The sequence below is a fragment of the Carcharhinus amblyrhynchos genome, chromosome 24 (genome assembly GCF_965287045.1).
Source record: "Carcharhinus amblyrhynchos chromosome 24, sCarAmb.v2.hapA, whole genome shotgun sequence".
NCBI lineage: Eukaryota > Metazoa > Chordata > Chondrichthyes > Carcharhiniformes > Carcharhinidae > Carcharhinus > Carcharhinus amblyrhynchos.
Genome location: NC_137347.1, coordinates 33,502,300 through 33,517,316, shown reverse-complemented (window position 1 = coordinate 33,517,316; position 15,017 = coordinate 33,502,300). Strand labels below are relative to the sequence as shown.

General features: G+C 44.4%; 1 protein-coding gene across 2 annotated transcripts in view; it reads left to right on the top strand.

Annotated features, from left to right (window-relative positions):
* mfsd2ab (MFSD2 lysolipid transporter A, lysophospholipid b) overlaps positions 1 to 15,017 on the top strand; it is a 63,876-nt gene that overhangs the window by 3,584 nt on the left and 45,275 nt on the right. For both annotated transcript variants that reach the window (XM_080211111.1, XM_080211110.1), the window contains exon 3: positions 1,955 to 2,079. In XM_080211111.1, the coding sequence (XP_080067237.1) occupies positions 1,955 to 2,079 (125 nt within the window). The remainder of the gene's footprint in view (positions 1 to 1,954; positions 2,080 to 15,017) is intronic.

The window sequence follows — 15,017 nt, the reverse complement described above, 5'->3', positions numbered from 1 at the left end:
GATTTGCAAATCTTACGTATGGATTTCCCCACAGGTTTGAGCCAATACTCTGCTTACTACCCTGAATGCTGTCATTCCTGTGTGGCAGAACTGAAGCCTGCGCAAATCAGTGTTTGCTAATCCTGTTATTTAGTTACTGTGCAAAATGTTTTTATTTTAGAACTGATACATAACTCCATTCCGTTCTCATAGTTGAAGTTATTTCTGCATGAGGTGGGGGGGGATATTTCACTAAGTCAGCAATAGTCAAGCTCCTGCATACATAATATGTATTAAATACTACCGCCACTGTCCTCCCTCCATTCTTATCTGCAAAACAAACAGTAATTATGTCATTTGATGAAGTATGTGCTAGATTTAATCCACAGTCTGTTTGTAGCTGGAGAATGGTAGGAGTGTTATTGGTGGCCTCAGAGCCTGGGTTAACAAGAGAGAAATTGAGAAATTTTTTGGTTCATGGTGCTGGCTGGGCCAGCATTTATTACCCATCCCTGAGGGAGTTGCGGGTCAACCATAGTGCTGTGAGTCTGGAGTCATATGTAGGCCAGACTGGGTAAGGACGACAGATTTTCTTCCCTAAAGGACATTAGTGAACCAGATGGGTTTTTACGACAATCAACAATGGTTTCATGGTCATCAATAGATTCTTAATTCCAGATTTTTTTTTATTTAATTCAAATTCCAATATCTGCCTTGGTGGGATTTGAACCCAGGACCGCAGATCATTAGCTGAGTGTCTAGATTAATAATCACATTAATCTAACACTACAAGACCGTAAGGGTAAATTGGACTGTCCGCCAGTTCTGCCTCAGTTCTGAGTGCTAAGTATGAGTGATGGGAGCGACTGGGCAGTGTGAGAGGTTGGTGTTCTGGTGTCATTGCTGCCAGCTCCTTGAGAGTCCAGACTCCAGATTTGACTTTCTGCATCCAATCCCTTCTGAGGGTGATCATTCAGGGTCTCCTGCACCTTCCGCCACCCTGTCTGTTCCCACACCACTGGGCCATGGCATCTCTCTCCTGTCCAACTGCACCAATAATGCCACCACAGATTTCCTTCTGTAAATCAGATGGGTTTTTTAATGATAGTCGACAACGGGTTTCATGCTTATCATTATCCAGATTTTTATTGAATTCAGATTTCACCATGGTGGGATTTGAACTCAGGTCCCTAGAACTCTCTGGATTATGAGTCCAGTGACAGTACCACTACGCCACTGCCACTCCTGATCACTAGCCAAGAATCTCTGCTGGGAGTGAATATGTGTGCAGCTCAATCAGAAACAGGATCAGACTGGCATGTGAGGTTTCTATTAGCGGCAACATGCATTTTCAAGGCTCACGCAAATGAGGTTCCAGAATACACTCAGTAGTAAGATACCAGTACCTCAGCGCGGAATTAATTCTATCAGGAGAAGGAAAAATATTGGTGAGGAGGCACAGTGGTTAGCTTGGCTGCCTCACAGAGCCAGAGATCCGGGTTCAATTCCGACCTCGGGTCACTGCATGTGTGGAGTTTGCACATTCTCCCCGAGTCTGTGTGGGTTTCCTTTGGTGCTCCAGTTTCCTCTCACAGTCCAAAGACATGCGGGTTAGGTGGATTGGGCCAAATTGCCCCTCAGTGTCAGGGGGACTAGTAGGGTTACGGGGGTAGGGGCTGAGTGGAATTGTGGTTGTTACAGACTCAATGGGCCGAATGACCACCTTCTGCACTGTTAGGAATTCTATAAGGTGAAAAATAAGTAAGCAAGCTTGTCAGCCAATTTCACCTCACCAGGACTGTAAGTTAACCCATGCATTGAATTCCACAGATAACATTTAGCCTCTACATACCAACATTTGTACTGAACAGCGCAGTACATTTATCTTCTCCAGTAGGCCAGTTTACTATTGTACCCCACCGATGAGTTACTTGATTCTGCTTAGCCGTGTGTCCATCTTTTCTTACAACTACAGCTTCATCCATCATCCGCATCCCTCATCCTCTTCATTGGCCGAGCCTGGGATGCCATCACTGACCCATCTGTCGGTTTTCTCATAAGCAGAAGTAAATGGACAAGATTTGGGAGACTGTTGCCATGGTAAGAAGGTTTTTGTGATTGAGAGTTTCACATTGTGTCTTACTGATGCGAATCAGCAGGGTGTGGAAGAACCTTTATCTGCACAAAGTTATTCACTAAATGCAAAGTGAGGTTGCATCTGCATTCTTTTTTGCACGAACCCTGCATTTCTTATTTAATGTTGTCTCGCTGTTAACATTACAATCTGCATTGAAATGTGATGCCATAAATGTAGCAGTCTGGACTCGAGTCCCTTTCTTACAAATGCCTGGGAACTGACAAAAGCGTTGACTATCAGGGTTTTACCTTCAATGTTTCAGCTCTGCCTGACTATAATGGAACTACTGTTGCAACCACGGAAGGTCTCTCAGTAGTGAGAAGAAGTTTGTAGCATGAATCTCTATAAATAGAACTGATTTAAAATGTCTTATTTTGCTGGGTGTGTGACCACGATCATTGACTACACAGCTAAATCCATAGACTTGTTACTTTGATTTTGGTCCCTGTACTGGGACTGTGCCAAGTCTCACAACACTTCTGAGCTCACAATGCAAAGGATGCAATTTGAATTGAGTGTTTTAAGAGTTCAAAAGGTCTGTTTTTGCAAACACACAGAATTTGCTGCTTACCGAGGAGTTCTGATAACAACCACCGCTCAGGCTACAAATGCGACAAATTTTGACCTTTTTGTGACCCTGCCCCAAATCTCAATGGAGGATCTTTTAGCTATTTGGAGCAAATTTTCTGTGCCAAAAGAACACAAGGCAGACTTTGATGTGGGAGAATGAGAGTGGCACACTTACGCACGAAATGCAGTGGGGGAGGGAGGAACCATTCCAGGCCCAAAAATAAAATATTTAAAGAATTGTGAGAGGCTTCCTTCTAAAGACCATCGACCTCCTCCCAGGGATCGATCTCACCTCTCTCATTCAATCAGGTGGGTGAGAATAGATTGAAGAAGGGAACGTCTAGTGAAATTCTCAGAGTGGATCAGCAATCAGGGGTGGCACAGCAGTTAGCACTGCTGCCTCACAGCGCCAAGGACCCGGGTGCGATTCCGGCTTCAGGTCACTGTCTGTGTGGAGTTTGTACGCGTCTGTGTGGGTTTCCTCCGAGTGCTGCGGTTTCCTCCCACAGTCCAAAAGTGTGCGGGTTAGGTTGATTGGCCATGCTAAATTGACCCTAGTGTTAGGGGATTAACAGGGTAAATATGTGGGGTTATGGCAATGGGACTGGTTGGGATTGTGGTCGGCGCAGACTCAATGGACCAAATGGCATCTTTCCGCACTGTAGGGATTCTGTGATTTTCCGATTCAGTATTGCAAGAAATGTCCCAAACTGTTGCTCCAACGTGGCTGGGTCTGTCACCAGCTCAGAATTCCAACTTGATTTCAATAGTTCAGAAACATGACTGTTCTGATTTCTTTTGGATATGTGTTAGATGTGTTGAATATGTGTTATGCTGATATTACGCCCCCCCCCCTGCCCATCATCCCAGAGAAAACATTGCAACATTTCTACCTTAACATTTCTAACATCAGAACACTGGCGTCATAGTCTTAGAAAAACAAAGCTTTTTCTCATTTCTGATGTTTGATAATCACTCTTCTGAGAAGATGCCAGGATTACTAGACAACATGTGGGTGTTGCAAATCTTCCTGTCCATCCTTACTCTGTTTTTGTAGCTGTAATAACCTAAATTTTCCCTCCTTTGTTCTAGTCTTGGAGCAGTTGAATTCTGAGCAGCTGCATTAAATTGTACACTTAATCTTAAAGGGATGATAGACTTCAGGCATCGTCAACAGCATTCTTCATGGAGCCAATGTCCTATCATTCTTTTGATAAATTGAAATGCGCTTCTCAGCCTTTTGGCTAAGATCAAGCCTAAGATAGGATGCAGTGCCTTATCTTATCGGCTTGGATCTTGTTTGTCTCCCTTGCCGGAACCTTGAATCGGACAGAATTTGGTTTTTGGCGCAAGGAATGGATTCAGATCTGCCTGGTCCTCTCTCAGCATTGGTTTGTTACTTTGAGAATTTTCCAAAAGATGCCAAATCAGCAAGTAACCTCATGGTGCTTAATACGATCATCATATCTCGCTACTAATCTGGTGGTGGGGGTGGTGTGAGGGGCAGTTGTGTTAAAGAGCCAAAATACTTGCTATTCATATGATAGAACCTCTACAGTGCAGAAGAAGGCCATTCGGCCCATTGAGTCTGCAACGACAATCATCCCATGTATTTAGCCCGCAAAGCCCCCTGACACGAAGGGACAATTAACATGGCCAATCAACCTAATCTGTACATTTTTGGGAAGGTAGGAACACCCCAGGGGAAAACCCATGCAGGCATAGTGCAAATGTGCAAACGCCACATAGACAGTGACCCGAGACTGGAATTGAAACCAGGTCCCGGGCGCTTTGAGACATCAGTGCTAGTCACTGTGACACTAAGCTGCTAGTTCAGACAAAGTCCCATTCACACATTGCCTTTTGTACCCACTGACTTACATTGGCTTAGTCCAGTAATGCCTCAAATTTAAAATTCTCCCATCTGTGTTCAAATCCCTCCCTCTATGGCCTGGCTTACGCTAACCTATATGTTCAATCATGGAATCCTTACATTGCAGAAAGAGACCATTCAGCCCATCGAGTCTGTACTGATCACAATCCCACTCAGGCCCTATTCCCATAACCCCACCCTGCTAAGTCCTCCTGACTCTAGGGTCAATTTAGCCAATCAATCTAAACCACACATCTTTGGACTGTGGATAGAAACCGGAGCACCCGGAGGAAACCCACACAGACACAGGGAGAATGTGCAAATTCCACGCAGACAGTGACCCAAGGCCAGGATTGAACCCGGATCCCTGGTGCTGTGAGGCAGCAGTGCTAACCACTGTGCCACCGTGCCGTTCAAGGCACAATATAACTGCTAGTTCTACTTGTTGAAAAGTGATTGAGTTAAAAAAAGTATTTTCTTGGAGCTTAAGGTACAACATAAACTAGAATGGAAGATTAATCCATGAAAGCGAGTGGCAACATCCTAAAAGGAAGGACTTTGGGAAACAGTCCTGAGCTCTATTTCCCAGTTCTGGAAGAAAAACCTAGTCCAAGACATTTGTCAGCAATAAAAAGAGTTTATAGTACCTTTCTTAGTAATGTTGGCATATGCACAGGCTGAGGACTGCGTAAACACACTTCTACAAATTCTCTTTGAAAGTTAATGGTGGCAAGGAGTAAAACAAAAAGCATCGTGCCAGAATATTCATGTGGTTACTTGCTCTGCCTGATTTCCTGCTCAATTAGCATCGCTGAAGGAAAATTTTATCTGCAGAACTGCCAGTGGAGCATTGGCACATTTAACAACAGGATCTAGTTCCTGGCACACTTTTGTTGTCCACCAGTCACATGGTCCAATGCTATTGCCTCTAATGTGGCCTCTTCCCTGGAATTGGACTAGAGCTCGACTCCCTTTAGAATAAATTGGCAACCAAAGCTCTAGATTGGTGTGTTTGTGCCTCATCTGTTGCAGCTCAATGTGAAGCTTAGTCAATAGTTCCCTTGGCAAGGCAAACCATCAGCAGTTTCGCAGCAGTAAATAATTCCGCTCAATCCCACCAAACTATTAAAACTCTGCTCAAATCCACACAAGCTTTGTAGGACTGTGAACATTTTTAGTCACTTGTATACAGTGGGCACATTTATCATCGCAATAAATGCATCACATTAGAGCCAACGGGCGCCCAATCCAGAATTGTATTTGGTGACCTATTGATGGGAACTGCAATGATAAAACATCTACGGGAGATTTAACTAGAAGCAGGAGTAGACCAATCGGCCCTCTGAGCCTGCTCCATCATTTTTGATCATGGCTGATTATCAATGTCCTGATCCTGCCTCTTTTCTCTCTCTCTCTCTCTCTATGCCCCACTCCCTCCCTCCTCATTCCACACCACCTCCCCCTACCCCCACCCCCACATTAGTCCCAAGAGCTGTATCTATTTTTTTCTTGAAATCACAATGTTTTGGCCTCAACTACTTTCTGAGGTAGTGAGTTCCACACATGCACCACTCTCTGGTTGAAGAAATTCCTCCTAACCTCAAATCTAAAAGGTTTACCCCTTATCCTCAAACAATGATGCCTCGTCCTGGACCCCCCATCATTGGAAACATACAACACAACACAAATGCAAGGAAATTTGTAGTAGAGAGTTTGGAATTGCTTTTGGTGACATTCTTGATTGTGGACTGGCAGGTTCTCTTAGTTGGGATTTACTCTTCAAAGAACAAAGAAAATTACAGCACAGGAACAGGCCCTTCAGCCCTCCAAGCCTGCACCGACCATTGCTGCCCGTCTGAATCAAAACCCCCTATCTTTCCACGGATCATATCCCTCTATTCCCAACCTATTCATGTATTTGTCAAGATGCCCCTTAAAACTCACTATCGTATCTGCTTTCACTAGCTTCCCCGGCAGTGAGTTTAAGGCATCCATCACACTCTGTGTAAAAAAAAACTTAGTAAGAAGTCTGACAACACCAGGTTTGGACTCCACATCATTAAAAAAAACTTGCCTCATACAGATCCTTTAAACCTTGCCCATCGCACCTTAAACCTATGCCTCCCAGTAATTGACTCTTCCACCCCGGGGAAAAGCTTCTGACCATCCACTCTTTCCATGCCTCTCATTACCTTGTAGACTTCTCTTAGGTCGCCCCTCAACCACCATCGTTCCAGCGAGAACAAACCAAGTTTCTCCAACCTCTCCTCATAGCTAGTACCAGGCAACATCCTGGTAAATCTTTTCTGCACCCTTTCTAAAGCCTCCACATCCTTCTGGTAGTGTGGCGACCAGAATTGAACACTATATTCCAAGTGCGGCCTCACTAAGGTTCTATAAAGCTGCAACATGACTTGCCTATTTTTAAACTCAATGCCCCGGCCGATGAAGGTAAGCATGCCGTATGCCTTCTTGACCACCTTCTCCACCTGCATTGCCACTTTCAGTGACCTGTGTACCTGTACACCCAGATCCCTCTGCCTATCAACCCTCTTAAAGGTTCTTGCCAAAGCTTGCCTTTTTCAATCTTTGGTGTAGCAGCCTCGAAGGGAAAAATGCGTTGGTAAACTTCACCCTCAGGGATACTATTCTGCATACATTATGATCTCTAATTTGACTTGAGTCTGACAGTTAAGAACAAACTGTTATCCAATTTTGAGAGACTACACAACAGTTTGAAAGATTTATATCTTGGAAGGAAATGCTGTGGTTTATATGAAATTGCAGAAAACTGTTTGATATGTGAAAAGTAACTGAAACCTTGCCAGCAATTCTGAACAGATCCTTCATGTGTCAGCCCTGCTTTTCAAACAGAACAGGCCCAATCTAGTTAACTTGTCCTGGAATTATGCTGAAATCAATGTGGTTTTCTTTCTGCATTTTCGTTTCTGTATCCATTGTAGAATTTGGATCTGTTGAAATAAAACGCTGTTTCAGTTTGCTGCTGGATGCTCAGTATGACCAATACCTGCTTGCATTTAGATGCTGGAAGATCTGTTTCATTCAGTAACTTCCCACGTCTCTCCTAAAAGCCGCGATTTTATATTTTATGTGCAGCCCTTTGAAGAGCAGCACTCTAGCAGAGCTCTGCAATCGCTGCGTGTAGCTCTCTACTATTAGCGGAGGTTGGTGCCATCCTCCTTTGTCGTGAAAAGGTGAATCGACCAACATGTCCTTGTGAGATGCACGTAATGTAAGCCCACAGTGTTACTGCGTCTCTGTGGTTCCCCCACTTACCATTCACAAGTGGAACTGACTGCATTCAGACAAGGTTAAAAATGGATTAAGTTGCTTCCAAACAAATGTTGGATATGGAAATCCAACCAACAACTATCCCCCCTCCCCCCGCCTCCCAATCTCCTCCTCCTCCTCCTCTTGGCGACAAAGTAGAAATGGTTGAGAGCTTCAAGTTTTTAGGTGTCCAGATCATCAACAACCTATCGTGTCCCCCCCACCCCCAACCCACACTGACACTATAGTTAAGAAAGCCCACCAACGTCTCTACATTCTCAGCAGACTAAGGAAATTTGGCATGTCAGCTATGAATCTCACCAACTTTTACAGATGCACCATAGAAAGCATTATTTCTGGTTGTATCGCAGCTTGGTATGGCTCCTGCTCTGCCCAAGACTGCAAGAAACTACAAAAGATTGTGAATGTAGCCCAATCCATCACGCAAACCAGCCTCCCATCCATTGACTCTGTCTACACTTCCTATTACCTTGGCAAAACAGCCAGCATAATTAAGGATCCCACACACTCTGGACACTCTCTCTTCCACCTTCTTCCATCGGGAAAAGGATACAAAAGTCTGAGGTCACGTACCAACCGACTCGAGAACAGCTTCCTCCCTGCTGCTGTCAGACTTTCAAATGGACTTACCTCGCATTAAGTCAATTTTTTTCTGTACCCGAGCTATGACTAAAACACTACATTCCGCACTCTCTCATTTCCTTCTCTATGAGCGGCATACTCTGTGTTGCGCACAAGAAACAATACTTTTCATTGTATGCTAATAGATGTGACAAATTAAATCAAAAGTTTTGTTCCTTCCTTCTTTAAACCTAGATAGGTTACTGCAGCTAGAGACAGATGAGGCAGGTGAACCAGGTATTTAGGTCAATTTCTCTAGCTTCTTTCTGTTGAAACAGGAACCAGTCTCCAGCTGGAACAGCACCCAGTCTGCATCCAGCATGGCTGGCCAAGGGTTTCTCCAGCTCAAATTCATAGAATCCCTACATGCAGGAGAAGCCATTCAGCCCATCAAGTCTGCACTGACTCTCTGACAGAGTATCTTACCCAGGCCCTATCCTCATAACCCCACTCATTTACCATGGGGGGACCGGAGCACCCGGAGGAAACCCATGCAGACACGTGGAGAACGTGCAAACTCCACACAGTGACCCGAGGTTGGAATCGAACCCGGGTCCCTGGCACTGTGAGGCAGCAGTGCCAACCATTGTGCTACCATGCCGCTCAGCTATCCATACATTCCACCCAACCATCGACTCCGAGCGGAGGAAATCCTAACCGCCATTATTCCATTTAACACTTCCAAAGCATTGGACCAGTAACAATTTCATAGGAACGGAACATTGTATGGGAAAGGTTTTAGAAATGCGACGTAATGCTAGACCGAGATTGCACCCTTTCTCAATCCAGCTTGATTCGGGGCGAAGGGCCACGTGGAATAGCCCATTTACAATAATCAATAATTCCAAAGATGGGTAGGTGGGGGGGGCGATTGGCTATGGCAAATGCAAGGGGATAGGGTGGGGGCAGAGGGGGTGGGCCTGGGTAAGATGTTCTGTTCAAAAGGTCAGTGCAGATTTGATGGGTCGAATGGCCACCTTCTGCACTGTACGGATTCTATGCAACAACTCAGTGTTTTGAGAACCTTGGTGGTTCTCAGCCAGTTGTTTATGTTCTCAGCCTCCTGATTGGATATGTGAGACGTGCTCAGGGCTTCCAGTGGCTGCTTTCAAAGCTTAAAAAAGTTCCTCAGCTTCAATGTATCTGAGAAGCAACTGAAGGAAAGTTTGTGGCCACTGAATTTTGGAATGACAATAGGACAATTGAGAGATTTTTTTGAAAATATCCATCTATACTCCCTGCTGGCACACAGATATCAGCAAAACAGATTGTGGATTAATTTCAAATCCATGAATTGTTTTTCCCAGATTTGATCTCAGTGATCAGATGCCTGGGAACATCTTTTGTTGCAAATGGCCTGAGATATTTGTGCCGTCTGATTTAGCGAACACTCTTTTGTTGAAAGAGAATTTTGCAGTGTTATGTATCCGTTAACAAAGACCGGTGTTTCTCAATGAATTAGAAACCACTATTTTTTTTGAAACTCCAACAAGGCAAGCTTCATGAGACTGAGGGACAGAAGATAACATTTGTGCACTGATACAGCAATTAGTTGTCACTGAGCCTCCCACAGAAATCACCACCACCATTGAGCTGCAGATACAAGTGCATTCAAACTGTGACTTTCAGAAGAAAGTGCTGACTAAGCCTGTGCTGCTAACTTTATCCTGCGCACACAGGCAAGTGGTTTGAGGTTACTGTGTCGCTTGGATAAGGAGCAGGGATAGCCAGAGTTGGATTTGTGTGAATATTTGCATTATGTTTCTGTGATCAGTTTCAGTCCAACTCTACGAGTCACACGACTCATCAATAGCCCTTTCAGTTCCTGCGAGTTTGACCATAAACGCACTGCAGGTATCTGTTACAAACTAGGCCATGTAACCAACATTGCTTCAAATTTATGCAGACACCAGGCTAACCTCAGTCTGATTAGTAACATATGATTCAAGTGCAGGATCCCCACTTTTCTTTGAGTGATTTGTTGTGATTTAACTTTGAAATTTAAAATTAATCTCATGCACAGTTTAAGCAAGTCACATGTCACCTTTCAGTATACATTTCAGCTGATGTGGTACATGAGGATTGGATTAGATAGGTATCAAGTGGGCTGGCTCAGTCTCTAGCTTTTACACAGGTTAAGTTAGCTGCAGAGAACTCACAGACTTACAGATTTTTGAAAACCAATTCTGCCTAAAAGGTATTGCTGCGAACGTATATGGAGAATAAAATGAAAAAGCAAAGGGGATTTGTACGCTGCATGTCTCAGGAATAAAAGAAGGAAGGAAATTATCATTTAATCATTAACCTTTGTTTTAATTGTCGATTTTCAAAACACTGTGGGGGGGGGGAGGTGTTTTAGCATCAAAAGCCAAGCGAAAGTGAGAGGAGAACATGGATCCAGAAATACCCAGGGAAATCTCTTCAGCTTTTCAAGGCATGGTAACAGACTCAAGAAGGTGCAGTTCAGCAAAATAACAAGTTTCAATTGTTCATTAATTAATGGGCATGGCGTGGTGGAACAGTGGTTGGCACTGCTGCCTCACAGAGCCAGGGACCCGGTTCAATTCCGGCCTCCCCGTGTCTGTGTGGGTTTCCTCTGGGTGCTCCAGTTTCCTCCCACACCGAATATGTGCAAGTTGGGTGGATTGACCATGGTAAATACATGGGGTTATGTAGATACACTGGGGGAGGGTGGTGGTGGGCCTGGGCGAGATGCTCTTTCAGAGAGTCAGTGCAAACCTGATGGGCTGAATGGCCTCTTTCTACACTGTGGTTCTAAAATGCAACTTTGCAATTCAATAAACCCAGAGGTCCTTTGCAATCTTAAGGGAATATCTAGTTACAGGTATATTGTGCACTGCCGCAGAGAGAGATAGAGTTTGAAATCTATTTATTGACCTTCAGCTTGCCAAGCATTAACTGTATACTTGCCAGTGCACCTAACTAACCAGGGCGAGGTTAAAATCCTGATATTTCGAGTGCTTAAGCAAATCGGGTGGAACGAGTTTGACTTCCACAAAGGAGCAGTCATCTCTGGAAGTCTAAATTCAGCTCCGTAATTGAACAGGATGCTGGAAACTGGGATCTAATGTCAGGTACAGCATGCAGTGTGTGCGCAGATATCAGGAATGCCTTGCTGCGTACCCGGGAACCGAGGAGAAATGGGAATTTTGCAAACTTCACATTTGGGGCATGCCCATCACTGGCTAGACCAGCATTTATTGCCCGTCACAAAAAGATGCCCCTAATTGCCCTTGAGAAGGTCGTGGTGACCTACCTTTTTTGAACCATTGCAGTCCATTATGAGTAGGTGCACCCACACTGCTGTTTGGGAGAGCGGGGAGAGAGAGTTTGAGGACTGTGATGCAGCGACACTGAAGGAACAGCGATATCACACCAAGACAAGTACAGTGAGTGTCTTGGAGAGGAACCTGGTGTTTCCCAGTGTCTGCTGCTGCTCTGTCCTTGCTAGGTGGCAGAGGTGACTGGTTCTGAAGGTGCAATTTGGCCTTTTCAAAAATCTGGAAAAACACCAAAGAAAACAACTTCCTTCTAACTGACCAACTGACCAGAAAAGTATCTCTCAATGCAAAACATCATTCAGGTTTTCTTATTGGGAAAAAAACGATAATTTAATGTTACTCATGTTTAAAGAAAGACTTTGGGTGTAATCTTACCAGCCGTTCACACCACACTGCCGCCCCAGCGATCTCAGAGAATTTGGTGGCCAGCCAAATCTTCATTCACAGACAGCAGGGTGGGAAAATTCCGGCCTGTGAGTTTTTGCCAGGTAATTAGCTCCATCCAAAACCTGAAATTGGTCCAAGCTTCATGAGTTTTGCTGAGTGCCTACCAATGTAAACTAAATATCAGTCATTCAGTTCTTTTGCGACATTGGTAGTTCATAGTGTGGTAACATGGCCCCTTTAAGGGGGCGATCCATCGAGGGTCATGGATGGACCCTATGGAGAAGCTGAGTCAATTGGGAACAAGGATGTACGTCCTGGAGCGGGGAGGAACCTCAGTTGGAGCCAGGAGGGAGGAGAGGATACATTTATTTGAATGCTATCGAACCCTTATCTTGTGTACATAATTTATATTAGTAATAAATCTTGTTGAAGTCACAATGAATCGCCTTCGAATTTACTACACCTGGGAAATTTCATGGACATTCTACTCACTAATATGTGCACGTTGTGACCTGCTCTGATATTTCTTCTGTCCCAACATAAACCTTTCTCTTACATTTTTTCCAAACACAATAATCCCACGTTATACGATGACGCACCTCTCTGCTGACAGTTGTTGCAAAGGTCAACGTGTAGCCTTTTACCGTGGCGGTTCATTGTGACATTTAACTGGTTAGTCTTCAGTTAGCAATGTCTAGCTGTGCCGCAGCACTTTATTCATGAACACCGACCAGCTTGAAGTGCTAAATGTGTTACTTCAGCAGGAAGGGGGGCAGTGGGAGGGTGGGTCAGTTTTCTACAGGCTCTGGCTCCCTATATAATTTGCCCACGAGTTTGACCTCCAAGTATAGAAGTGATGAGTGAGAATAACGCTGGGAAGTTGGGGGGCGGGTGGGGGGAAGGAAAGAGGTGTGTCCGAATGGAGAAACACACTATCCGTTTCAGCCAATGGAGAGGGCTCTCAGCTGTGGAGTGTTGGTGGAATGCATCGAGGCAGCCAAAGGTTACATTCGGTCAAAAACTATAAGCCTGCAGCAGTGACGTCCACACAGAGAATTTAAAAACATATTCTCCCTTAGCTAGGATGCCACAGGCACATCCTGACAGTCTTTACAAGACCTAACCTTATTTAGAAATGTGGGGGAGGGGATTTCACGCAACATTTCTCAGCTGGAGAAAGTTGCTACTCTCAGTTTTTTAGTGCTTGATATCTGAAAAAATGTTTGACAAGTCCGAAGGTCGTTAAGTAACTTGAAAACCCTATCCCGCATATGAAAGAAACCGAGAAAAGGGATAAATTAGGAAAGGACTAACTGAAATATGCATAAGAATTCTGTCTACTTTTAGTAACCCCGTGGGCTGCGCTTTATTAAGTGACTTATTTGAAAATTGGTAGTGTGTGCCTGCACCGAAAAGATGCAGGAATTTTACTAGACGACAGCTTTGAGCACAGTGCAACAACAAAAAGCAGAGGTTTTACTGATGCAGGGAATTTTTTTTTTGCAGAATGACCTTTTGACTGTTTTATTACCGTTCAGATGAAAAGCAAGACATTTTAGGCATTGTTCCTTCAGCAGGGAGTGAGCCTGTGGCATGGTGGCACAGTGGTTAGCACTGCTGCTTCACAGCGCCAGGGACATGGGTTCGATTCCCAGCTTGGCTCACAGACTTTGCGGAGTCCGCACGTGGACTTACTGTGAAAATCCCCTAGTTGCCACACTCTGGCACCTGTTTGGGTACACTGAGGGAGAATTTAGCATGGCCAATGCAACTAACCAGCGCATCTTTCAGACTGTGGGAGGAAACTGGAACACCCAGAGGAAATCCACGCAGACACATGAGAATGTGCAGACTCCACACAGACATGACCCAAGCTGGGGATCGAACCCATGTCCCTGGCACTGTGAGACAACAATGCTAACCACTGTGCCACTTCTGAATCTCAGGAAAAGAAATTTGACATGCCACATTTTGGCATCGATCTTGTATCCCTTGGAGACTTGGATAACAAAGTGATCATTGAGAAGCTGAATGCATTCTAGATGTGGATGTGTTGAAGGACATTCTGCGTATCCTAAACTGACAGACCGACTCGAGGAAGCACTGGAAATTAGTGTCTAACAAATACTTTTGTCACATCCTTCAACCAGACAGTTGTTGGAAGGAAAGGTTGACAGTAAGCATAGAAAGGGGAAGTAGAGGGGAAAATGGATGTGGACTATAATGGATTGTATGCAGTTGATTTTTGTGGACTATATAAGCAGACAGACAGAGATTCCACTGCAGGGAACTCTCTCAGGAGGTTCTAAAGAACAAACAAAAATGATACAATCCAGAAAAGGCTCCACAGTGCCTTTTGTCAGTTGTTTGGAAGAGTTATCCAGATAGACTGGTCCTTTCCCCATAATCCTGCATTATTTGTCTTTTTGGTGTTTATCCAATTCCCTTTTGAACATTTTCATTGGACTTGTCTCCACCAGCCTTCCAGTTTTCACTTTTTATTAAGCTGTCTCATTTGGCTAGCCTCACAACCTATTCCCTTTAATGTGTTGTAATTATCTCAATTAGTCATCATCAAAAGTCTTCACCTCCACCTAGCAAAGAAATTCTGTTTGGAATCCTTCCTATTTCATTTGCTGTCTCCTCCCCACTTTGTTCATTGCCCTCAAAGAACTCTCTGTTGGGCTCACATCTGTCAACGAGTCTACACTCGTTTGACATTAGCGCATCCGTTGTGCCAACTTTTCAAATTTCATGGAGTCATAGGATCATATCTTCGAATCCCTACAATGCTGAAGAGGCCATTCAGCCCATCAGGCCTGTACCAACTCTGATA